The sequence below is a fragment of the Crocodylus siamensis genome, chromosome 15 (assembly GCF_052110815.1).
Source record: "Crocodylus siamensis isolate JL-2025a chromosome 15, ASM5211081v1, whole genome shotgun sequence".
Classification (NCBI taxonomy): domain Eukaryota; kingdom Metazoa; phylum Chordata; order Crocodylia; family Crocodylidae; genus Crocodylus; species Crocodylus siamensis.
The window spans coordinates 672,814-695,890 of NC_143409.1; the positions used below are offsets into that span (position 1 = coordinate 672,814).

At 67.1% G+C, this 23,077-nt stretch overlaps 1 protein-coding gene across 2 annotated transcripts; it reads right to left on the reverse strand.

Annotated features, from left to right (window-relative positions):
* Nucleotides 1-933: 933 nt before the first annotated feature.
* Nucleotides 934-19,714, reverse strand: SEMA4B (semaphorin 4B). 2 transcript variants are annotated; one of them, XM_090029920.1, is made up of 14 exons: nucleotides 19,566-19,714; nucleotides 11,526-11,686; nucleotides 10,968-11,030; nucleotides 10,466-10,564; nucleotides 10,190-10,301; nucleotides 9,769-9,885; nucleotides 9,259-9,416; nucleotides 8,279-8,460; nucleotides 7,866-8,016; nucleotides 7,301-7,511; nucleotides 7,096-7,211; nucleotides 5,581-5,747; nucleotides 3,162-3,256; nucleotides 934-2,540 (listed from the first exon to the last, which is right to left on the reverse strand). In XM_090029920.1, exons 1-14 carry the CDS (start codon nucleotides 19,666-19,668, stop codon nucleotides 1,756-1,758), a joined length of 2,520 nt encoding a protein of 839 aa, XP_089886046.1. In that variant the 5' UTR covers nucleotides 19,669-19,714; the 3' UTR covers nucleotides 934-1,755. The 2 variants fall into 2 exon arrangements, with proteins under 2 accessions (XP_089886046.1, XP_089886045.1); XM_090029919.1 differs by having other exon boundaries at nucleotides 934-2,543.
* Nucleotides 19,715-23,077: the final 3,363 nt, after the last annotated feature.

A 23,077-nucleotide genomic window follows, 5' to 3' on the forward strand; every position in this document is an offset into this window, starting at 1 on the left:
CACGGTCAGGGTGGCTAGGGTCTGGGACCAACTTCCAAGCAAAGTGGTGCTGGCTCCTACCCTGGGGGGCTTTAAGACAAGGCTGGACAATCACCTTGCGGGGGTCGTTTGACCCCAGTACTCTTTCCTGCCATGGCAGGGGGTCGGACTTGATCTGCTCAGGTCCCTTCCGACCTGACCAGCTATGAAACTATGGCCAGTGCAGAGGGAGGCCTGGCCAGGGTGCCTGGCGTGTTGCACCAGCACGATCTGGGTGCAGTGGCCGTGGGCAGCGCTGGTGGCTGCTGCAGAGGTGCTGTCATCGTGTCACTGGGGACAGCACTGGCTGGTCAAACCTGCCCGGGGTCTGCACTGACCGCCCAGCTGGGCACAAATCCACACACACACCACCAAGCCCTGCAGCACTGGGGCTATTGCTCTGCACACGGCGCCTCCCCGGCCTTTAGCAAGTAGCTCAGGGGAGAGCGCCCTGCCCGGTCTCCGAGGCCAGGAGGAAGAGCTGCTGTCCCCGAGTGCCTGGCACGGCCTCTGCCCCTGCCACCCGAGCACGGCGCAGCGAGGCTCGGCTTCGTGACTCTGCAGAAGCCCCGCAGCTGAGGCCGGGGGCGGGGAACGCGGGGAAGGGGCCCAGGCATGGGACCGAGATGGGGCCCATATGACCCACAACCAGCTTTCCTGGGCCCTGGGCAGCTCCATGCACTGGTTCTGGGGCAGGAAGTGAATGTGGCCCCCAGCATGGGATGGCAGCAGCAGTATCGTGCTGTGCAGGGACTCGCAGTGCCTGGCACCTGCAGCAGCTGGGATCCCAGCTGCCAGGGAGGACAAGGGTCAGTGAGGCTCCCCAACCCCCTGCCAAGCCTCGATGCCCTGGGCAGCTGCAGCTCCCGGCAGGACCCCTGCACCACGTGACTCGGGGACACGGCCGCCGCTCCATACAAAGGAGAAACACGGACTTTATGTAAAAAACACAGACAACAACTCACTCGTGTGCAAACACACCCGTGACCTGCGCCGCCTGGTGCCTCACCTGGCTGGCACGGCCGTGGGGGAGGGGAGGGGAGGGGAGGGGAGGGGGCGCCGCGCGGGGGCACCGCCCCGGCTCAGCTGCTCCGCCCGCCGGCGGTGCCCTTCACAGTTCCACGTAGTACGAACGAAGCACAGCACAGACGCACAGAACATGCCACTGTCCAGTCCACCCGGGCCCACGGCCCCGCACACGTGTGGCCCACGGGAGCCCGAGCCAGGCCACACCGGGCAGGGCGTCACAGTGAGATGGGAATGAGGGGGCTTGGCATGGAGGCAGGGGCAGAGCGGTCCCGGGGTGGTGTGCTCTCTCCTGCCTGAATGGACTCTGCACTAAGGGGCCACGGTGCCTGGCACACGTCAGCATCGCTGGACGTCCCCAAGCCCAGGGAGGGGTCCCAGCCCCAGGCCAGCTCCTCTCCGCAGGACCACCCACGCCTGGCCTGCTCCGCACAGGGCCTGGCGCCGGACAGCAGGGGAGGCACCCTCCACCGGGACTTCTAGCCCCTGCGAGTGCCCCATGCACTGGGATACTCCCGCCTGCCCCTACACCCTCCGCGAAGCACGCGCTGTGCCTGGAGCTGGGACCTCTCTCATCTCCCCTCCACGGGGAGGCCGCAAGCAGTTCGCTCCATGGCCGGGTATGCACGTGCACCCCGACACCCGCCCTGCCCGGGGAGGCTCTGCGGAGCCGCGGCCAGCGTCAGTCAGTCCAGGCCACTGCAGCCCCGGTCACACGACGGAGTCCCGGATCTCGGAGCCCAGGCGCACCCGGGGCCTCTGGCAGGTGGGAGACACTTCCACAAAGCTGTCACACAGGTTCAGGGGCCTCTTCTCGGAGCCGGAGAAGGCCGGGGCGCCCGGGGGCTCGTGGATGGGTGTGCTGGCGATGTGGTTATCGTGCAGGGCCTGGTAGCCCTTGTGCTCAGGGGCAGCACTGGGCAGGTTGCTGCCGTTCAGGGGCAGGCTCTCGACTGCCTTGCGTGGGGGTTTGGTGTGGCCAGTGCTGCGCTCGCCTGCCTCCAGCAGTGCCTTCATGCCATCGCGGTGCCGGTGCAGCAGGAAGAGGGTAAGCACCACCACGGCAGCCCCGAACAGCACACACATGACCAGGAACTCCGTCCAGTAGCTGTTGTCATCCAGCCGCGCCGCCACGCTGCCCCCGGCCGAGGTGCTGCGCGACGTGCTGATGTAGGGGGGCACCGCTGCCTCGTCTGGGTGGCCCGGGGGCACAGGTGCGGGGGGCCGGGGGCGGACGTCGGGTGCAGCCTCCACCTCCACGCAGTAGCTGGCCATGAGCTTGCGGAAGCCTTCCTCCAGCGACCAGCACTCGTAGGTGCCCACGCGCTCCGGGCTGCCCACCAGCACCAGCGCCCCATCCGGCAGCACCAGGTGGGACGCGTCGACGCGGGTGCCGTTGTGCAGCCAGTGCCGGGAGGCCAAGTTCGACAGCAGCTGGCAGGGCAGGGACCGCACCGCGTTGGCCGGGAGCTGCACGCTCTGGCACGGGGCTGCGTCTGCTGCAGGAGAGAGGCTGGTCAGCCTGGGCCAGCCTGGCACTTGTGGGGATTGCCCAGGCCTCTGGGCTGCGGTAGTTTTCCCCACCCCCCTCTTTCTGCTCCACAGGCCAGGGGGCTTTAAGCCTCCCTCGGAGCCGCTGGGTACAGGCTGCAGCCCAGGCTGGGCATGGGCACGGGGCTGTGGCAACGCTCCTGCCGGCACCAACCCTGCAGGGTCCTGGCTGGAGCGTCTCGCCCCTGCGCCCAGGCTCAGAACAACACTGCATTGAGGCAGGAAGGGGTTTTCACCCTGGGCAGACTGGGGGGAGGCGTTTGCTTTCCTCTGTGGGGGCCGTGGCTTTCTACCGGGATCTCATATTGACACTTCAAAGCAGCGGGACGCCGGCTGCCCTGGCCCCTCTGCTTGCCCTGGGGCAGGTTCAGGTGCCAGATCTGTGCTGCATCAGGGTTGGCCGCAGTCCCCAAGCTGGAGCATGTGCCTAGCAGGGGCTGTCTGCTGGGCAAGGCCTCTGGGGGCACCAAGAGGAGCAGACAGGACAGGGGCCCTGAGACCCCTCCCCACACCAAGGCAGATGAGGTGTGGGGCAGGGAACCCCTCCTGCCCCAGGGCCTTCTTACCTGTGGGGAGGAGACGGCGTGGGACAGGCACGGACCCATTGCCAAGTCGGCAGAGCTCCTCCGTGTTGGCGCCTTCAATATCCTGGGCCCAGCGTCTGCAAGGAGAGACTGGAGTCAGGGTGAGTGGGAAGTGTGGGAGCCAGCGCAGCGCAGCAGAGCAGGTAGGGAGAGAGGAGAGCCCAGCAAGAGACAGGCCCGATGGACTTCATCCCGGGGCACTGCAGGGACTGGCAGAGGGGACCGCAGAGCCCTTGGCAACGACCTGGAGTCGCCAGGAGCCCGAGGACTAGAACAGGCCCTGCAAAGCAGGACCTGGGCAGTTACAGACCAGGCAGCCTGCCTTCAGGACCCAGGGAGCTCCTGGAGCGTGTCCGAAGGCGGCCGTTTGCAGGTTCTGGAGGAGGAAAAGCTGATCGCAAGCAGCCAGCAGGGATTTACTAGGAAGAGACTGTGCCGAGCACACTTGATCTCTTCCTTGGACAAGGGAACCAGGTGGGCGGATAAAGGGAATGCAGCGGGAGGGCGTGTCGAAGGCCTTGCTGACGTCCAGATAAAGTCCACTCAACCAGCTCATAAAGAAATTGGAGAAGCGGGGGCTGGACAAAACTACTACAAGGTGGAGAGGCAAGCGACTCAACAGCCACAGGCAGAGGGTAATTATCAATAGATCCATGTCAGGGTGGCGGGAGGTCTCAAGGGGGGTCCCACAGGGTCTATCCTGGGCCTGAGGCTGTTCGAGGTATTTATGATTTGGATGATGGCACAGAACTGGCTGAACAAGTGCGCTGGTGACATGCAACCAGAAAGGACTGTGAACACACTGGAGGAGAGGGTCGAATCCAGAAGGCTCCAGCCAGACTGGAGAGCTGGGCTAGAGCTGGCAGGATGATGGCGTGCGATGGGGAAAAACCCCAGGGGCTACACCACACCTTGCTGCTGGTGGATCATGCGCTCAGCACATAGCAACAATGTGAGACCATCACAAAAGAAGCCAGTGGGGATTTGGGCTACATGAACAGAAGCATCAGGTGCACGATGTGGGAGGTGATAGCACCTCTCCACTCGGAGAAAGCAAAGAACACGTCTCAAGCAATTAGAGGAAAGGATGAATTGACAGACGTAGGGTCTCTCTCATGGGCATGGGTGAGGACAGCTTGGAAAGGGGTAGTAGACAAAAGATGGAGAGCAGAACAAGGGAGCTTTTGTGCAAAGGGATAAGGAGGGTCTTAATGGTGAGGGAAACACAACGTAACGGGTGGTGTGAACGGCAGAGTGCCCCAGGGAACGATGCACCGTGTGTTCTGGGAAGGTTTCTTTGCAAGAAAGGTGTGGGGACAGGTAAGAAAGTTTCTGACGGAGCTAGGATGGGGAGCAGAAGTCTCCTTTGAGGAGGTTATGTACGTGTTGGTGGAAGGGGGAACTAGGGAATAGGAGGCGTGAGTGGTTTTGATGCAGATGAAGGTGGTTTTGTGGAAAGTCAGGTACCTACTAGTCACCAAGGGCTTATGTTTCTCAGTGAGAGAATGTCTATAGCTGCGGTATTATCAGATAAGGGGCGGTGTGGGACAGGATGAGGGTAGAAGTCAGGAGCAGGAATTGCATAGCGTGTGGAAATATGTAAATTGGAACCGGCTATTCACACTGGCCAGAACAGGATAAGAGAAGGACAAAGTTGGGGTGAGGGCAGGGCAAGGTCTATAGAGAGCCATGTGTGGGACTGCGTGAGAAACGAGAAAGGAGTCTGTATTGGAATATGAGTTCGTAGTAAAGTATGTATATGGACGGGTATGAAGTGTTTGCCAGAAGGAGCTGTGTGCGGAGAGGGTGGAAGGCTGAGGCACGTTCAGCCGGCAGAAAAGGCAATTAGGAGGGGCCAAGACAGCACTCTTTAAGTACTTAGGCTGACATAAGAAAGAGGGAGAAAGCTCCCTTGCTGTGGAGGTGGGACACGTAGCAATGGCTTGAAGTTGCAGCCATGTAGGCTTAGACTAGATGGCAGGAAAACCTGCCTTCCTGATAGAGCAGCTGGAGCAGGGAGGCAGTGGGACCAGCACCTCAGGGAGCTGCGGACTTTCATCACTGGAGGGGTCTAGGAGGAGACTGGGCAAGCACCGGGCAGGGATGACCAGGGAGCAGTGCACTGGGAAAGGTAATGGGTGGAAGCCACACGCTCCAGAGACCTCCCACAGCATGGCCCGAGGACCGCGAGATGAGCTCCACAGCCCTGAGCAGGTGGGCATCGGACAGCACCTTGCACAGCAGCAGGAGGGAGCGGGGCCGCCAGGGAGGAGAGAGGATGAAGGAGCCAGGACAGGCCCCAGGGGAGCAGCAGCTGGACTAGACAGGGTAGCCTGACTTGTCTACGATCCAAGGAGGCAGCAGGGCGAGCTGGGGCTGGAGGGGACAGGGCGGCACTCACTGGGCACGCGCCCGCTGGGGGCTCGGCGGCACGCTGCAGCAGGCACTCCCGTTCCAGGCGCAGTAGGGGTCCCGGGCCAGGACGCACTCCCCGCAGCTCCGGTACAGGCTGCAGTTGGAGACGGGCACCTGGGCCAAGGCGGAGTAGGAGGCAGCGTACAGCCAGCCCTGCGGGAGAAGCGTGGTGAGACGCAGCCCTGCTGTGGATGCACCTGGCAGGGCGGGCCAGGCATCACCCGACACGGTGCAGCCACGGCCTGTCGCGCATGCCGGCACCCTGACAGCCCCAGGCAGGGGCTCAACCCCCCGCTGCTCCCAGGGAGAGAGGATCCAGGCTGGACTGAGTAGGCTGCCGAGAGAAGCCGTCCCCGGGTGGGCAGTTTCCCTGGAGAAGACCTGGCAAGATGGAAACTAGGGCGGTGCAGAGTGCCATTAATCCTTGCTCATTAACTAATTATCTAGTAGCTAGTTACTGTGTATGGAGCTGGTCCCTGAGTGAATCATGATTGATTGCATAACACAGTAGCTAGGGAGGCTAAGGAGTTAATGAGCAAGGATTAACACCTACAAAACCACAGACTAAGGAGAGGAAACAATCAATGCAGAGCCGGGAACTGCTTCTGCCCCAAGACAGAGACAGTCAGTTGCACAAGCACCCGTGTCACGAGATTTGCTTGTCAGCAGCTAGGGGTGCAGGGCCCCAGAACCCCCCTGCACCCATCTCCTTGACAGCTGGCAGGCTTCGTGGCCTCAGCAGGGCCACCGTCCCTGCAGCTGTCACCCCGCTGTGCCTTAACACACACACGGTCACCCATGTCACGAGTTTTGCTTGTCTGCAGCTTGAGGTGCAGTTTCCCTCCAAACCCCTCCACCTACCTCCTTGAAACTTAGCAGGCTTTGTGGCCTCAGCAGGGGCCACCACCCCTGCAGTTTTGACCCTACTGTGGCTTAACACGTACTCGTGACACAAGTTTTGCTTTCAAGATTTTGGGGTGCAGTTTCTCCAACCTCCCTGCACCCATCTCCTTGAAACTTGGCCAACTTCATGCTCTCAGAAGGGGCTACCATTCCTGTAAGTTTAATCTGAATCAGTCCAGAAATGACATCGTTATAGGCTGTTTCAACCTTCCCCATTATAGCCTATAGGTGAAATGTCAAAACAGCATTGAAAAGGCGAAGCGTTTCGACTTGCCTTGTTTTGTTTCAAGGCTGTTTTGACAATATCCATTCTGCTTGATTTTGCTGTTTCGACCTCGAAACAAAACTGGTGGCAAAATTTCGCACAGCCCTAATGGAAACCCTCTTGCAGGGGGAGGCACTAGGCTCAGCTCCCATGTTACCCCCATGCTACCCCTTAGCAGACAGTCAGCTCTGCAGGCTCAGCCCCACCCGGGCCAGCACAGCCCCGGGGAGCAGGGGCAGGGAGAGAGGCAGTGCGGGGGCAGCACCAGAGGCCTGTCTCTCCCCTCCCACCCCGCAGCAGGAGTGCGAGTTTCCCGTCATGCCCTGCCCGTGCCTGGTGGGGGTCCAGCAGCAGCTTGAGCACCGGCTCGCCGGCGGGGAACAGGTGAAGCTCCTCGATGATGTGCACTTTGCCACTCACGCTCACAGCCTTGTGCAGCCGCCCGTCATCTGCAAGACACCAGGGAGACCGTGCTGATTGGGGTCCGGGGACAGCTCGGTGCCCACACCGGTGCCTAGAGCCACGCTGTGGGACCCACCCGTGCCCAGGAAGAGGACGTGGTAGGTGCCATGGAGGCCCTCCACGTGGTCCACGCTGAGCTGCTGGTAGTGCAGGCGGCTCTGCAGCAGCAGGGGAGTGCTGCGGAGGCGGCTGTTCATCAGGAAGTGGTCCTTGACGAAGTTCAGCACGCGGTCTGGCATCTGCAGTGACGAGTTGATCTTCATCTGCCGCGTGCGGCTGTTGATGCACTGCGGGGAGAGTGGTGCGCTAGCCCTGCCGTGCTGCCGGCCACGGCCGTGGGGCAGAGCCAGGGCTCACGGCTTGGCGGGGGCGGCAGCACGGCCTGCCACAGAGGGCAGCTGTGAACAGGCAGCCACCCCACGTCCCATCCAGAGGATGCCCCCACGCACGGCACGGCACGGCACGGCAGGGGCAGAAGCACAGGGGTTGGTGCCTGGCTCCGACCTCTCCCAAGACCCGCAGTTTCCCCCAAATCCCAGGGACTCCTACAGCCACTTTGACACCACGTAGGAAGGGGTGGCAGGACTGACAGAGGCCGGGGAGCATCCCCTGGCAGGAGGGGACAGGCTCAGGGCACGTACCGCTCCAGGCCGGGGCTCGGGAATTGGGCCCGTGTCCGTGTACCACTGCTGCGTCTCGCGGTTCACCTCTTTGTAGAGGCCGCCGAAGGCTCGCTGCACCTCCTGCATGGGGAAGGCGCACACAGCCGAGCTGCCTGGGCCGCCCTTGTTCCTGGTGGGAGAGAAACGAGCCCCACAGCAGGGGAATCAGCCCCATGGCACCTAATGGCCCAGCTCCTCACACCCCCACCTCTGCCCCAGAGAGGGCTCAGGCCACGGGCTGGAACCAGTGCGCTGCAATGCCTGGGAAACAAGCTGTAGGGACCCGGTGCCCCGCAGGGAACGTCCCTGTATCCCAGTCAGTCCCCCCAGCACAGCCCATGATAGGGAAAAGGCCCCCGGGGCTCCCCCAGTACTGGGACCCACGTGCTCACCACTGGGAGGTGAAGACGCCGTAGAAGACGGTGCTCTCCCAGCCCTGCCCCTGCGGCGTGAGCACGAACATGTCCTGCAGCACGTTGAAGGGGAAGCCGTCCTCGGGCCGCGAGCACAGCAGCTGCGCCTTCAGGAACGTGGTCCAGCGCCGCTGCAGCACCCGCTCCCCGCCCAGGTCTCCCTGCAGGCAGACAGCAGGGTCAACGAGGCCCCCGGCAGCAGGGCATCCACCCGCATCGCGCCAGGACCGCTCCCGGGTCTGCGCGGGTCACATGGACGGTGCGAGAGCGAGCGCAGAGGGTGGTCCTGCAGGCACGCTTCCCAAAGCGAGCAAGAGTCAAGGCGATGCTGGCAACCCGGGGGGTCCAGAATGAGCAGAACCAGCTCCACCAGGACAGGATAGGAGCAGAGCTCTGCAGCCAGTGCCACTGAGCGAGAGCGCGGGCACATCCGTGCCCTCCCCCGTCCCCTGCTGGAGCGCATGGTGCCCCTGGGCAGAGTGCCGGGATGCCCTGGGGCAGGATTAGCTCTGCCAGCAGGATGCAGCAGCATGGCCAAGGCTGCAGGAGGGAAGTCAGAGGCAGCCGCGGTGCAGGGGACAGGGGGTGGGCAGGAAGCCGCATCAGAACTGTGCATGGACAGCCAACGCTGCGGCCATGCAGCCTGGAGAGGCCGTGGGGGCAGCGTCCTGGTCTCCCAGGGCTGGGGAGGCTGCTGTGCCGCGGGGGCCGGCACTGGATAGGGTTCCTCATGGCATCAAGGAGCTCTGCAGGCAGCAGGCCTGGTGTCTGTCTGTCTGTCGCACACACACACTCTTCCTCTTGCACATGGGCCTGCAGCCGCCCCACGTGCCCTCCACAAGAGTGACCAGCACCACGGCCCCCAGGCCACTGTACTCGCAGGTGATGTGTCGCGCCAGCACAGACCCTCTCCTCCCACGTGTGGCTGATGACACGCGTGATGGCAGACGCGCCCCCACCTTGCACACGCGGGCGATGCGCGAGACGATGGTGTTTGTGACATAGTCGAACTCCTTGCCCGTCTCGCTGAAGAAGAAGTAGATCTTGTCCTCGTCGCCCCCGGGATCCCCAGGCAGCTGGCTCTCGCGCAGGTAGGCTGAGCCCACGAAGACGGGGTCTGCGCAGCACACACGGGCCCTCAGCTACATGTGGTGCCTTCCTGAGCCCCCCCCCCCCCCCCATGCCCAGCCCCTCGAGGCGGCCTTGTCTGGGCTGGAGCATCAGAGCACGGAGCCGCTGCCCCGGGTGATCTCCCCTCCAGGCAGCCGATGGGCCTGGGGAAAGGACAGGGCGGCAGCCGGGGCGCAGTGCCCCCTCCCAGGCTGCCCCCTGCACAGGTTGGCCCCCAGCACCACCTCCGCATGGCACAGCCGGCCCCACCAGGCTGCCCCATCCCTAGGCCTGGGGATCTCCTGGCTGGGGCAGGCTGTGCCCCGCGTCTCCTGCCCTCGACCTCCCCAGCCCCACACCTTGCAACCAGTTGAGGGAGTTCTCAGTCTTGAGGGAGATGCGGCTCTCCTGGCTCCTGTAGATGGTCGGCTCATTGCCCTGGAAGTTGGTGACGGTCCCAGCGTACAGCTCGCCGTCTGCCGGGGAGAGGCGAACCCATGGGGGCGAGCACGGGGCTGCCCCCTGACGCCCCACCCCGGTCCCTTCTGCTCGGGCTCCAGCGATGGCTGCAGGTCAGAGCCAGGAGCGCACACGACGCCCAGCTCCATCACAGCGCTGTGGGCTGCCAGCCGCCCCGGAGAGGAGGGCAGACCCCTTCCCGGGGAGCCCAGGCCGTGCGGGGCCATTGCAACGCACTGCAGCCACGTGCCCGAGTGCACGGCGTCGCCTGCAAGCTCATGAAACACGGAGCCGGCACACGCGGACCAGTGCCGTCCTTACCGACCATGATGGCAGTGGACTTGTACTCAGGATCAAAGGGGCACCGGCCTTTCCCGTCCTCCAGCAGTGGCTTCCCCGATGGTTCCCGCTCCAGGCTGAAGTTCTGCGTGTTCTGCGGCAGGAGACGGGTCCCTGAGCCGGCGGGAGCCGAGGGACTCCCGCTCCTCCAGCGCACGGGCGTCCCCAGCGCAGCACCGCCCCCGGCCCAGACACCCCCGCCCCGGCAGAGGAGGGGGCAGCACGCGAGCGGGGCAGCCTTGCGGGCACGGTGCTCACCACATAGGCGCAGGCGGGGCTGAAGGCGCAGGTCCCGCACGTGTACAGGTGGGTGCTGTTCAGCTGTAGCAGCATCTTGATGTAGTTGTGGCAGTCCCGCTGCGAGGTGAGGCGAGGCGGAGGTGCCTGTCAGCCGGCTCCATGCCCCCACCGCAAGGCCCACGGGACGAGGGGGTGGCTCAGACACGGCCGGCTGCAGCCTCCCACACCACCCCCCGCCCCTGCCCGGCTCCAGCGTGGGCACGGGGACCTGTGACGGGCAGCACAACTGCCAGGGAAGTGCCCTCCACGGTACGCTGCCCGCCCCCTGCGGTGCTGGGACCAGCCCCCCCACGACAGAGCCCGGCGCTGGAGCAGGGGGTCCTGCAGGGGCTGGGGGCAGCGCTGGGCCGGCCTGGAGATACCCCACTGCGAGGGTTTCCAGACACCACGGGGAGCCGGGCTCCCCCGCCCCCAGGGATGCGGCGCGGGGGGAGCAGCAGGGCCGAGGCGCGGTGCTCACCTGGGGGTCCTTGCCCTTGAAGGCGCACTGCCGCTTCTTCTCCTCGTCTGCGGTCCACGGCAGCTGTGGGGGGCGGACGGTTACTGGGGCCCCCCAGGGCCCTGCAGCGGTCGCTACATGTGGGGAGGCAGTGACCATGCCCCGCCACGGGCCAGGCTCCCCTGCTCCTGCCCCAGTCTCAGGCAGGCGAGCCCCCCTGCCACCTGGCTGCCAGCGGGCTGCGAGGACCGCCCGCGCCGGGGTCCCTGGGGCGGGCTGGCCGGCCAGGCGTGGGGCTGGGATCCTCCCGGGGCAGGGCGGGCTCCATCGGTGCTGAGCACAGCTGCCGGCAGCCCACGGCGCTGCTCCGACCGGCTCCAGAGCAAGCCACGACTTGCCGGGCTCCACGAGCCGCCCTGGGAGCGCCGCACCGCACACGGGAATCCTGCCCACGCCGGGCCGCCCCGGTGCTGGGCTGGGCCCCGGCTCTCCCCTGCCCACCCCTCACCCGCCAGGCAGCCCCGGGTCACTCCGGCCTGCCCACGTGTCCCCGTCCCGCCTGGGACCCCGGTCGCTTACGCTGCGGTGCCGCGGGCCCGGCAGGAAGTGGCGGGTGTCGAGGGCGAAGAGGGTCTCGCGGGCGCCCGTGTAGAGCGTGGCTCCATCCGGGCTCAGCAGCAGGGCCGTGTAGTTGGCAACGCCGGGCACCTCGAAACGCAGCACTGTCCTCTCCGCGGCGCCTGGGGAGGCAGCGCCCATCAGCACCACATGCCCCCAGCTCCATCCTCCCTCCAGCAGCGCCGGAGGCTCCTGCCGGGTCCTCGGACCCACGCGGGGCTGGCAGACAGGTGCCAGCACGTGCTCCCCACCTGTCCCGGGGCGGGGCGGGCAAGGCCAGGTCTGCCCACCGGCCCTGCCGCAGGGAGGCTGCTGGGTGCCCGCCCGGGAGCTGCAGGCCCTGGACACACGTGGCCTCTCTGGGCTGGCTGCGCGGAGCGGGAGCGGAGCCTTGGGCGCGCGCCAGGAGCTGCGCCTGTGCCAGGGGGCCCTGCCAGGGGCCGGGCACTGCTCTCCCAGGGCCCCGCGCGGGCTGTGCCAGGGCTCTGCCTGCTGGGGCCCGGGCTGGGGCCGTGCGGGAGCTACGCTGCCTGCGCCTCCCGGCAGGACGGCCCCGGCGCCTCCCCCTTGGGCGTCACAACCCGATGGGCAGGCTCTGGGCTCTGCCCCAGGACCTGGGCAGCAGCCCCTGCCCCGTGCGGGGGGCAACTGCTGCAGGTCTGCGGCGAGCGGGGCGGGTGCGGGAGCCCCCAGGCCCTTGCTCTCTGCTGGGGGTTGCAGGGAGCCCGGGGCCAGCTCTGCCCTGACAGCTGCCCTGGGCGAGAGCTGCTCCCGTGCCCCTGCAAGAGTGCGGGGAGCAGGGCTCTGTGCCCTCCCTCCTCCCCGTCGCCCTGTGCCCAGCTGGGTCCTGCATGCCCACTCGGGGGCAGCACAGCCAGGCAGGCCGGGCCCACCGGCGGTCAAAGCGGGTCCAGTCCCTGCCCCGGGCAGGATCAGGCCAGGCTGGACCAGCCCAGGCGAGCACCCGTCAAACCTGCTCTCAAGCTGCACCGCAGCCGGCTCGCATGCGACACTGGGGTGCTCAGACCTGCTGCAGGCCGATCCGGGGGGTTGGGGGGCTAATTGCATCAAGACCCCAGGCAGAGCCCAGCCCCTGCTGCAGGGGAAGGCAGAAGCCCCCCGTCTCCTGGTCTGACCACAGGGTCAAAGTCCTGCCTGGCATCAGGCTGAACCCGAGCGCACGGGCAAGACCCTCCAGCCAGGACCCTGCGGGGTTCGGCCCTGCCACCCTGCCCCCGCGCGGACGCGTCCGAGGAAGGTGAAAGCCCGGGACCCCGCAGCAACGGGAGGGGGAAGTTCCTCCCTCCCCTTTCCTAGCCAGGCGGCTGTGGGGCTCTGCTGGCTGGCCCCCCCACATGCCTGGTTCAACCTCCTACCCTGAACCTCGTCCCCCAGCCCCTGGGCCAGGGGGCAGTGCTGCTGGCTAGACCAAGCCCGCCGGGGGAACCCCCGATGGGCTCAGCCTGGGCTTTGCCCCCACTGCCCCCCCGGGAGCCCACGCCTCGCAGGCAGTAACAGGCCTCTGACCAGAGGTCTGCCGCTCCTGGGATGAGATACAGCCCCGCTCCGACGGGGCAGCACGCCAGGCCAGGCCCCCGCCACTCCCCCCGTGCCGGGAGCCCTTATCTACCCACTAAGTGCTGTTGCTGGGCACCGGGCCCAGAGCCCCCGAGTGCCTCTCGCTGCCCTGCCAGGCGTGAAGGCTGCTGCTCACCCACGCGGCGCGGCGCTGCCGGCCCCCCCGACCGCGGCACTGCCCTGGCACGCGGTGCGACTCGGGCACTCGCGCCAGCCTGGTCTGCGGGGGCTGCCCCAGGCACGGCGAGCACGCCCCGCGAGCAGCCCTCTGGGGCTCTGCCCAGCCTCCGGTCGCCGGGGGCAGGGTCTGGCCAGGCAGGGGAAACCTGGCCGTACCAGCCTCGGAGCGTGACCTTCCCTGCGGGGCTCCCCCCTCGAGCCAGAGCTGTGGCCGGCGCGGCCAGGGACGCGTGCCCGCGACAGAGAGCTGCTGGCGGGGCCGGGACCGTCCCGCTGGCCCCGTGCTCTGCTGAGAGGGCGGTCAGCGACGGCCTCAGACCGAGCGGTGCCGAGGAGCTGCAGGGCAGGGGCAGTGGGGGGCCCAGGCCAGGGCCCGAGCGAGTAGAGCCCGGAGGGCAAAGCCGCTCCCAGCAGCGGGGGCACGAGGATCACAGAGCCAACGTGGGGCTGGCAGGGCCCTTGGGAGAGCGGCTAGTCCAGCCCCCGCTCCGGGGAGGATCAGCATCCCAGCCGCGTCTGTCCATCCTGCGCTCGGACATTGCCGCAGCTCCTCTGGGCAGCCTGTTCCAGTGCCCAGCCGCCCCCAGAGCCGGGACATTTCTCCTCGTCTCCAGCTGCGATTCCCCTGCTGCAACTTGAGGCCACGGGCCCCCGGCGCTGCCCCCAGTCTCTCTCCACCCTCCTGGGAACCACCTTTCGGTGTCTGCAGATGGGCATCGGATCCCCCGCTCCAGCCATCTCGGTTCTCTCGACCTCCCCCCGCCAGCGATCGTTTTCTAGGCCCCGATCCTTTCTGCCGCTCCCAGACTGTCCAGGTGAGGCCTCCTCTGTGCCCAGCGCGGCAGAAGAATCACAGCCTCTGGCTTGCAAGTCAGGCCCCATTAATACAACGCAGTCTGATGTCGGCTGTCTTTTGTTAGCTCCTATCCAGTCTGCTGTCCGCTGTCCCCCCGGGTCCGCCTCTGAAGAGCTGCTGCCCAGCCCGCCAGCGCCAGCCTGTATCCGTGCAGGGGAGGGACTCTTCCCCCCTCAGCGCAGGACTTTGCACTTGTCCTTATTGAACCTCATGAGATCTCTTTTGGCTCAATCCTCCAACGTGTTGAGGTTGCTCTGAATTCTAGCCCTGCCCCCTACTCCCCACAGCTCGACGTCATCTGCAAACGTGCTGCAGGCGCACGCCATCCCACCTGCCAGGTCATTGATGAAGATATTGGACAAAACTGGCCCCAGGACCAACCCCTGGGGCACTGCACTTGATGCCGGCTGCCAGCCAGACATCGAGCCATTAACTACTACTCTCTGAGCTCGACAATCCTGCCAGTTTTCTATCCACCTTACAGGCCAGTCATTCAACCCGGACTTCCTTATCTTGCCTGCGAGAAAGCTGCGGGAGACCATATCCAGAGCCTTGCTGAAGTCAAGTGTCTCACGTCCACCGCATCCACAGAGCCAGTCATCTCGTCACAGAAGACAGTCAGGCTGGTCAGGTGCGACTTGCCCTTGGTAAATCCCTGCTGACTGCTCCTGATCACTGTCTTCTCCAAGTGCTTCAAGACCGATTCCTCCAGGATCTGCTCCATGCTTTTTCCAGAGACCGAGGCGAGACCGACCAGTCTGTATTTCCCCGGATCCTCCGCCTTTCCTTTCTTAAAGATGAGTGCTACTTGTCCAGGCAACCCCATCACCACAAGTTATCACAGATGATGGCCAGTGGGCTCTGCAATCCAACTGGCCAACTCCCCTGGGTGCATCCCATCTGGCCCCACAGGCCTGTACACGTCCAGCTTCCCTAGGCAATCCCTAATCTGATCTTTCACCACTGAGGGCTGGTCGCCCCCCCCCCAAACTGTGCTGCCCGGTGCAGTAGCCTGAGGGCTGACCTTGCCTGTGAAGACCGAGGTAAAAAAGTCATTGAAGACTTCAGCCTTTTCAGTCATTCCCCAGCCTGTGACTGAGCACGCAGTGCTGCCAGCCCAAGCGCTGGACTGTGCGCTCCTCCTCGTTGCAGCTCGCCGGATGGGTCTCAGGGCACTTCTCCACAGCATCCAGGTCATCCTGGCTCCTAGCCCTGCCCGCCCGTGCCTGCATCTCTACCCAACTTGGTGTCAACTGCAAATGTGCCAAGTGTGGACTTGATCCCATCGTCCAAATCTTTAATGAAAACAGTAAACAACACAGGACGGTCCCCCGGAGAACCCACCTGATACCTCCTCCCAACTAGACAGTGAGCTATTACTCACCAAGCGAGACCCAACAAGTTCTGCATCCGCCTCGCTAGACCTTTAGTCTAGACTGTATTTCTTTCGCTTACTAATAAGCACGTCAGAGGAAACTGTGTCAAAGTCCTTGCTAAGTGGAGGTAAGTCGCTCCAGAGAGCCTGTCACCTTGTCAGAGAAGGAAATGTCTAGGCAGACTCACAGCGAGTCCACGCCGGCTGTTCCTGGCTCCTGGTGACCTGCTCCATGATCTTTCTGGTTTTTGGGGCCAGTATGGCTGGTCTGTGAACCCCCCTCCTTCTCTTGCTTAAAAGTGGGAACTCCACTGGCCCCTTTCCAGGCCTCTGGGACTGCACCCAAACTTCACACCTCCTCACAGGGAAGAGCCAGGGGCTCTGCAATTAGCCCAGCCAGGCCCAGGACGGGGTTACGGAAACGCGCCGCGCTGCGCAGCCAAGGAGCCCAGCGGGAAAAGGGCAACACCGGGCTGCTGGAGAGGACAGGGCTGGTGCAGAGTCCCATCCCCATCCCCTCTCGGGCAGCGACAGCTCCCCGGCGCCCTCGTACCCAGCGGCTTCGAGCCTTTGCTGCACCCAGCCAGACCGCGCTCAAGCGCGAGCGCCGGCACAGGGCTCTTCTCCTCCCCACACCTATAACGCAGACACAAAGCAATCAGACCGTGGCAACCCGGTGGCCCCGTGGAAGTCTCCCCACATGCCTCAGGGAGGTCGGGGGGGCCCAGCCTCTCGCTGCCAGGAAAACAAAGGCAGGTTGTAGGGCTGGGTTTGGGGCAGGGGGTCTGCTCCCCTGCCAGCCCACGAGTCAATGCCATCTCAGCCCCTGGCAGGAGTGGGGCTGACCCCCCCAAACAGCTGGTGGTGCCAGGGTCCAGACCCACGGGCCCAAGGTGGATCAAGGCTCCCTGCTGTGGGGCCCTGCCCTGCGCGCAGAGGCGGCTTGGCCCAGGAAGCACTTCCTTCCCCCCCAGGGCTGGTGACTCAGCCGGGGCTGGGCGGAGGATGACAAGGTGACTCACACCTGCACCCTGGGGCAGAGGCATCGTGCCTGCCCAGCCCTGCCCCCCTGGCTGCTGGGGAGGGGGTGGGAGAAGCCTGGGGGACGAGGTCCCTCCCCTAAGACCCCCAGGAGCCCCTGCCAGGACCGGGCCAGGCAGCCGGGCAGAGCAATCAGCGGAGACTGCTCCAGGCACCGCGCGGTGTGGAACAATAAAAGGGCCCCAACTGGGCCGCACGGGCGTGGAGCTGGGTTTGAAGTGCTGAATCCTAGAGCCGTGGGGCTGGCAGGGAGCGCCAGAGCCCACTTTTAGTCCCAGCCCTGTCCCAACCAGCCCAGACAAGCCCGTGTCCAACCTCTGAGCAGAACACCATCACCCCTGGCACAGCCCCAGGCCCCACCCGCGCCCCTGCCACAGGGAAAGGAGCGGGACCGTGGCCACCAACATCCTGCTGCTGCGAAGGTGGTTAAAGAGCACTTGAGACAGTTGAGGCAGGGGCCGTGCCCCCATTGCAGCGGGAGGCAACCGCCCCACCATCCACACCCTCTGACCAGGGGCTAAAATTCCTTCCTGACCCCAAACATGGCACCAGTCTGACCCTGAGCAGAGGGGCAAGACCCCCTAGCCAGGACCCTGCAGGTTTTTGACACAGTCCCTAGTCCCAGCCCCCAGGCTTGGCTGCACCCAACACCTAACGCTTCTGAGGAACTCCCTAACCCCCCCCCCACACATATAATGGGGGAGGAGGGGGGAGGAAATCCCCCCCCAGCCCCAGGGGGAAACCAGCAGAGCCCAGAATCCCGGGAAACACCCGCGGCGCTGCGCCTAGGTCAGCCCCACAGTGGCCATCCAGCCTCTCCTTGGACACCTCTAGTGATGGAGAGTCCTCGCTTTCCCCGGTGTCTAGCTCATGATGCCCCGGCTCCAACAGCAAGGAAGTTTTTCCCGAGATCCAGTATAAACTGCTGCTGCAACTTCAAGCCATTGCTCCACATCCTCCTCTCTGGAGCAAGAGAGAAAAGGAGCTTTCCCCCTTCTTTACGGCAGCCCCTCCGGTGTTTGCAGGCTGCTCTCCGGCCCCATTTCTGCGAGCTGACCATGCCCAGCTCCTTTAGCCTCTCCTCATGTGCCTTCCAAGCCCTTGATCATCTTTGCTGCCCACCTCTGGCCCCTCGCTAACTTCTCAATGTCCTTTTTGAAATGCGGAGCCCAGAACTGCCCACGGTGCTTGAGACGAGGCCTGAGCTTAGCCCAAATCACCCCCACAACAATCCTTGTTGCAGCAGCGATGAGCTGGCAGGTCTCAGCACCTCGCTGCCTGTAACACAGCTGCATCTGGGACAGGGCTGCTCCAGCTCCTCTCCGCCACCGCACTGGGACGAGTGGGTGCGTCCTTGCCCTGGAGCTCTCCCCCACCACACCACAGACCTGAGGGTCCTGCCCCTCTGCCCAGGCCAGCACTGGAGACCCACTGATGGGGCAGCGGCATGGCCGCCTCTGACAAAGGCCTACCAGGCTGAGCTTTGCTCTCACCCTGCAGCAGGGTCCTTGTGGGGCAGGGAGCTGGGATCCCCACGGTGGAGATGGGGTGCCCCGATGGCCCTGCACAGGGAGAGGCCCGAGACCCACGCCGACCATGGGAGAACAGGGGGTGGAAGAGAGGAGCCAGCTGCCCAGGGCAGGAGCCGTACACCGCGGGGGCCAGTGCTACCAGGCAGCAGCATCCCGTGCAGGGAGGAGCAGGCAGGGGCCGAGCAAAGCCCCAGGGCCCCACGCTGCCAGCAAAGCCGAGACCGCAGCGCCTTAGGGGACTCCTGCGCACAGACACGGAGCAAGTAGCACCAGCGTCTGTGCCCTGCCGGGGCCTCGGGGAGCTCCCTGGCGACGGGCGCGCTGCTGGTGGCCACCGAGGCTCCGCTCCTGCCCAGGAGGGCCCGGCAGGCCCACGCCACAGCCGCTGGGGCCTGTCGGGACACGACTGCCGCGTCCAGACAAACCTGCTGGCGGTGAACGCGGCTGCAGGAGCAGAGCGCCGCGCCCTGCAAGGCTCGGCCGGGGCAAGGGGCTGCGCTCCCCCCGCCCGCTCCCCAGAGCGGGCAACAAACACCTCTGGGCACCGGCAGGGCCGCCGAGAGACCCGCGGGCCACGGGGCACCGGAGCAGGGCGCGGCAGGGAGGGCCAACGAGGGGCACAGGCCCAGAGCCAGCGGGTCCCGTGGGGGCAAGGGCCGCGGGGCCGGCACAGCCGCTCTGCCCAGCGGGCCTCCGCCCCCTCCCCCCGGCTCCGGAGCCAGCGCCAGCCCCCTCCCCCTCCCCGCCCCCCCGTGGGCTCCCTCGGGCTGCGCGCACAGCCCGCCAGCCCCGGCCCGGGCCGCCCCCCGCCCCGCAGCAGCCCCGGGGCCAGAGCTCAGCCCTGCCCCTGGGACGGGCCGCTCCTTGCTGCGCCCATTGCTCCTGCCGGGCGCCGGAGCGGTGCAGGGCCTGCCCCAGCTTGCCGGGCTTCTGCAGGCTCAGCAGCAGCGGAGGTGTGCCGACGCCGCGTGGGACGTGGGCCGGGGCATTGCGGCACCGCGGGTCGGGGGGCCGGCAGGCGCTGCGCACCGCGCCTCCCGGGCAGGGCACGGCGGGGCGGAGAGCGGAGCCGGTGGTCCCGCCGGGCGGGCCCGTACGCTAGCCAGCCCTGGCTGGGCCCTGCGCTCCCGGCACCCGCCAGCCCCGGGCCGGCCGACGGCCCGGGCTCCCTGCACGCGCGGGGCCACGGGCGCTGCAAGAGCCCCGATCCCGGGACAGGCGCAGGCACCCCCGTCCTGCCAGGCCGGCCCCGCCGCCCCCTGCCCGCCCCGGCTGGGAGGGCGAGGGCCAGAGCCAGGGCCAGGGCGGGCAGCCTGCGCCCCGCACCCCGTCCCGCAGCACTCGGGGCACCCCCACAGCCCGGCGAGAGGGGGCCCGGGCCAAACGCCCCGCTGCCCCCGGCCCTACCCTGCCCCGGGTCAGCCCGCGCCCGCACTCACCGTAGCGCAGACTCACGCGCGGCACCGCCTCCTCGGACGCGGCGAGCAGCGGCAGCAGCGCGGCCCAGAGCGCCCGCGCCAGCGCCCCCCGCGCCCGCCCCATGGCCGCCCGCACCCGCACCGACCCGACCCGACCCGACCCGCGCCGCACGCACCCGCCGCGCTCGGCCCCGCGCCGGCACGCCCCGCCCCGCCCCGCAGTGGCCCCGCCCCGGCAGGAGGGACCCGGCTTCAAGCCGCGCACGGACGGCGCGAGGGCCCGCCGGAGCCGCCTCCCGCCCCCGCCCCGGCCCCGGCCCCGGCGCTGTGCGCTCCCGCAGCCCCCCGCTGCCAGCGGCGCGGATGCCTCCCTTGGCCGGGGGCCCCTGGGCGCCACGGAGAGCCTGCCCCCGCCCTCAGGGAGCTCCTGCTGCTGGCGTGCCGGCGGTCCCCACAGCCCGGAGACCCTGCGGCACGCCGGGCCCGGGTCCCTGCCCCCCAGCTGCGGCCACGGGCCCTCCACAAGCCTCCCACGCGGCAGCGCCGGGGCCCACGCGGAGCTCGGTGGGAGGGAGGCCTCCACCTGGAGCCGGGGCCTGCGCTCGGCCTGATGGGGCCAGTCCTGGCGCGGGGCTCCCCCCGGCCCCGGCCCCGGCCCCCGCGCCCAGGAGGCGGCCCCGAGCTCGGCGGGGGGCAGGCCCCTCGCGCGGGAACGTGCTGCGGCCCCGCAAAGAGCCTCCCGCACTGGTCCGGGGGTTGCCGTGGCAACGGGCTGTTAATGACAGCTGCTCACTTCGCCATGGCAACCGGTGCAAGAGTGCCCCCGTTCGCAGCTGCCAGGAGTCCCCCGGGGCCGCGGCGCTGGCGGGAGGGTGCCCGGCTCCGGGGCGGGGCACGGGCACAAGCCGGGCTGCCCCGCTGCCTGCGCGGCCCCGCGGCCGGGGGCCGGCGCCTGGTGTACCCGGCGGCAGAGCCGAGCTGCGGCCTCTTCCCGGGCTGGCCGCCCCCGCGCCCGCTCCGCTCCCCGCCGGCCCTTCCCGGGCAGGAGCGCGGGGCTGTGCCCGTGCCCAGGGCACCCGCCCGGAGGGAGGCGCCACACGGCGAGTGTGGCCCCAAGAGCCCCCCGGCCCGGCCCGGCCCGGCCCGGCCCCTCCCGGAGGTGTAAAGGGCACTGCACAGCGGTGGCTCCGGCCCAGCCCGCGGCCCCCCGACGGCACAGCCGGAGCCTGGGCACAGCGCCGCGACATCACCGCGCATCGCCACGGCAGCAGCACAGGCTGCAGCCACCCCCGGGCTCCTGCCCCGGCCCTCCCCCTGCGGCACCCCGGGGAGACGGTCTGCAGGAGGCCGCCGGCTCGGGTTGCCCCTTTAAGAGCAGGCAGGCCTGGGCAGAGCGGGAGGCGCTGCCCCCCCGGCCGGCCCTCCCGCTGCTGGCAGCCGGGCCTGTTTACAGCCGCTCCTGTTTCTCTGCTCTCCGCCCGCGCAGGGCCCTGCCTGCCAGAGCAGGGGGCAAGGGAGCAACCCTCTCCTCCCCCGCCGGCCAGCCTCGCTCGCCCGGGCACACGGCTAGCGCACGGTGGAGGCGCGTGTGCCCGCGGCAAGACCGGCTCCTGCTGGGGCCCGCCCAAGCCCCCCGGCCGCCCGCACCGAGCTGCTCCGCCTGTTCGCCACGGGCACCCCTCGCGTGCCCGGGGGCAGGCCCGCGCCCGCGAGGACATGCCGGCACACGTGTGCATGGTGGCTCGCGCTCCCAAGGCGGGAGCACAGGCGGAGGCTCGTCCTCTCAGAGCTGTTCGGGGGCTGGGGGTTACGGGGCTGCCTTGCCGGCTCTCGCCCCTGCCTCCAGGGCTGACCCAGCCGCCGAGAGCGGGGCCTGCCCTGCCGCCCTGCCGCGAGCCCTGCCTGCTGCTCCAACACCCCTAGCTCTGGGCTGCCTGCTAGCGCTCAGCACAAGCACCCTCTCAGCCTGCCCACAGCGCCGGGTCGGACGTCCGGCCTGCTCTGCACAGGGGCTCTCCAGCGCTGCAGCCTGCCCAGGAGCCACACAAGCTGCAGCCCTGGGGCCAAGGACCCCACCAGCGCTGCAGGGAAGCGCTCAGCTCTGCGGGAGGCAGCCCTGGAGCTGGGTCTCCCAAGCATGGCAGGAAGCCAGGCCACAGGCCTGCACCAGGGGCAGCTCTGCATGGCTGGGGCTGGCACAACAGAGTTAACCCGGCAGGGCCGAGGGGCTGGGGCACCTCACACCCTGGCGGGGAAGCAGGCTGGGCCATGTCACCGAGGCTCCCGGGGAGCCCCCATCCTGGCACCCTAGGTTGGGCTGCGGCCGCTGGCAGAGCCCCAGGTCCACAGCTGGGAGCTGCCAGGAGCCAGCAGGTTGGGGTGGCGAGGGCCACAGCTCCCGGGCTCCCATCAGCTCCCCCAGAGTGGCAGCAGGGCAAAGCCCAGGTGTTGTCCCCCCCGCCCCATCGCTCAGCTGCCGCGTGTGCACGTCTCGGGCAGTGGCTGCGGAGCCACGGGGCCAGCCAGCTTCTCCGGCAGGGCGCTGGCAGCCCCATGGGCAGAGCCAGGGCCTTACCGCTCAGCTGCCCTCTTCCCTTTGTGCTCCAGCCCTGGGAGCAGGCCCCTGCCCTACCACGACATTGCTGCGGGGTAGCGCTAAGCACCCTGTCACACAGATCCCTGCAGGATTGCACCTGGCCACACAGACTCCCCAGCAGAGTTTGGTGCAGCTACAAGGACCCCTGGTAGGATCAGACCCAGCTACGGGGATCCCCTGCAGGATGGGGCCCAGCTGCACGGATCCCCTCCAGGATCGGGGCCATCCCCCACTGGCAGTGGTTTCGCTTTGCCTGCAGCAGGGGAAGTTGGGGGAGGCAGGGTGCTGGCCCCGGCTGGGAGAGGGCTCCCGGGAGTGAAGCTGGCCCTGCCTGGGGGGACCGCACGCTGGCTCCCCTCTGCTCCAGGAGCCTGCCCCCTGCCATGGTCGGGGGCAGCAGGGCAGGCCCTATGAGGAGAGGCGACGGGACCTGAACCTGTTCAGCCTCCACAAGAGAAGGCTAAGGGGGATCTAGTGGCCTGTTACAAACTAGTCAGGGGGGACCAGCAGGCACTGGGGAGTCCCTGGTCCCCTGAGCACGCCCAGGAGTGACCAGGAATAGCGGTCACAAGCTGGCAGAGGGCAGGTTTAGGTTAGATATCAGGAGGCGCTGCTTCACGGTCAGGGCGGCTAGGGCCTGGAACCAGCTTCCAAGAGAAGTGGTGCTGGCTCCCACCCCGGGGGGCTTTAAGGGGAGGCTGGATGAACACCTTGCCGGGGTCGTGTGACCCCAGTGTTCTTGCCTGCCATGGCGGGGAGTCCAACTTGATGATCTGCTCAGGTCCCTTCCGACCTGACCAGCTATGAAACTATGAAACATCTCAGTGGCTGGACAGAGTGGCTAGAGCCCTTTACGAAGTGCAGGCAGCAGGACACAGGCCCCGCGGCACGGATCCAACACCTCCCACGGGCCCTTGAGTGGAGCAGCTGGAGCTGG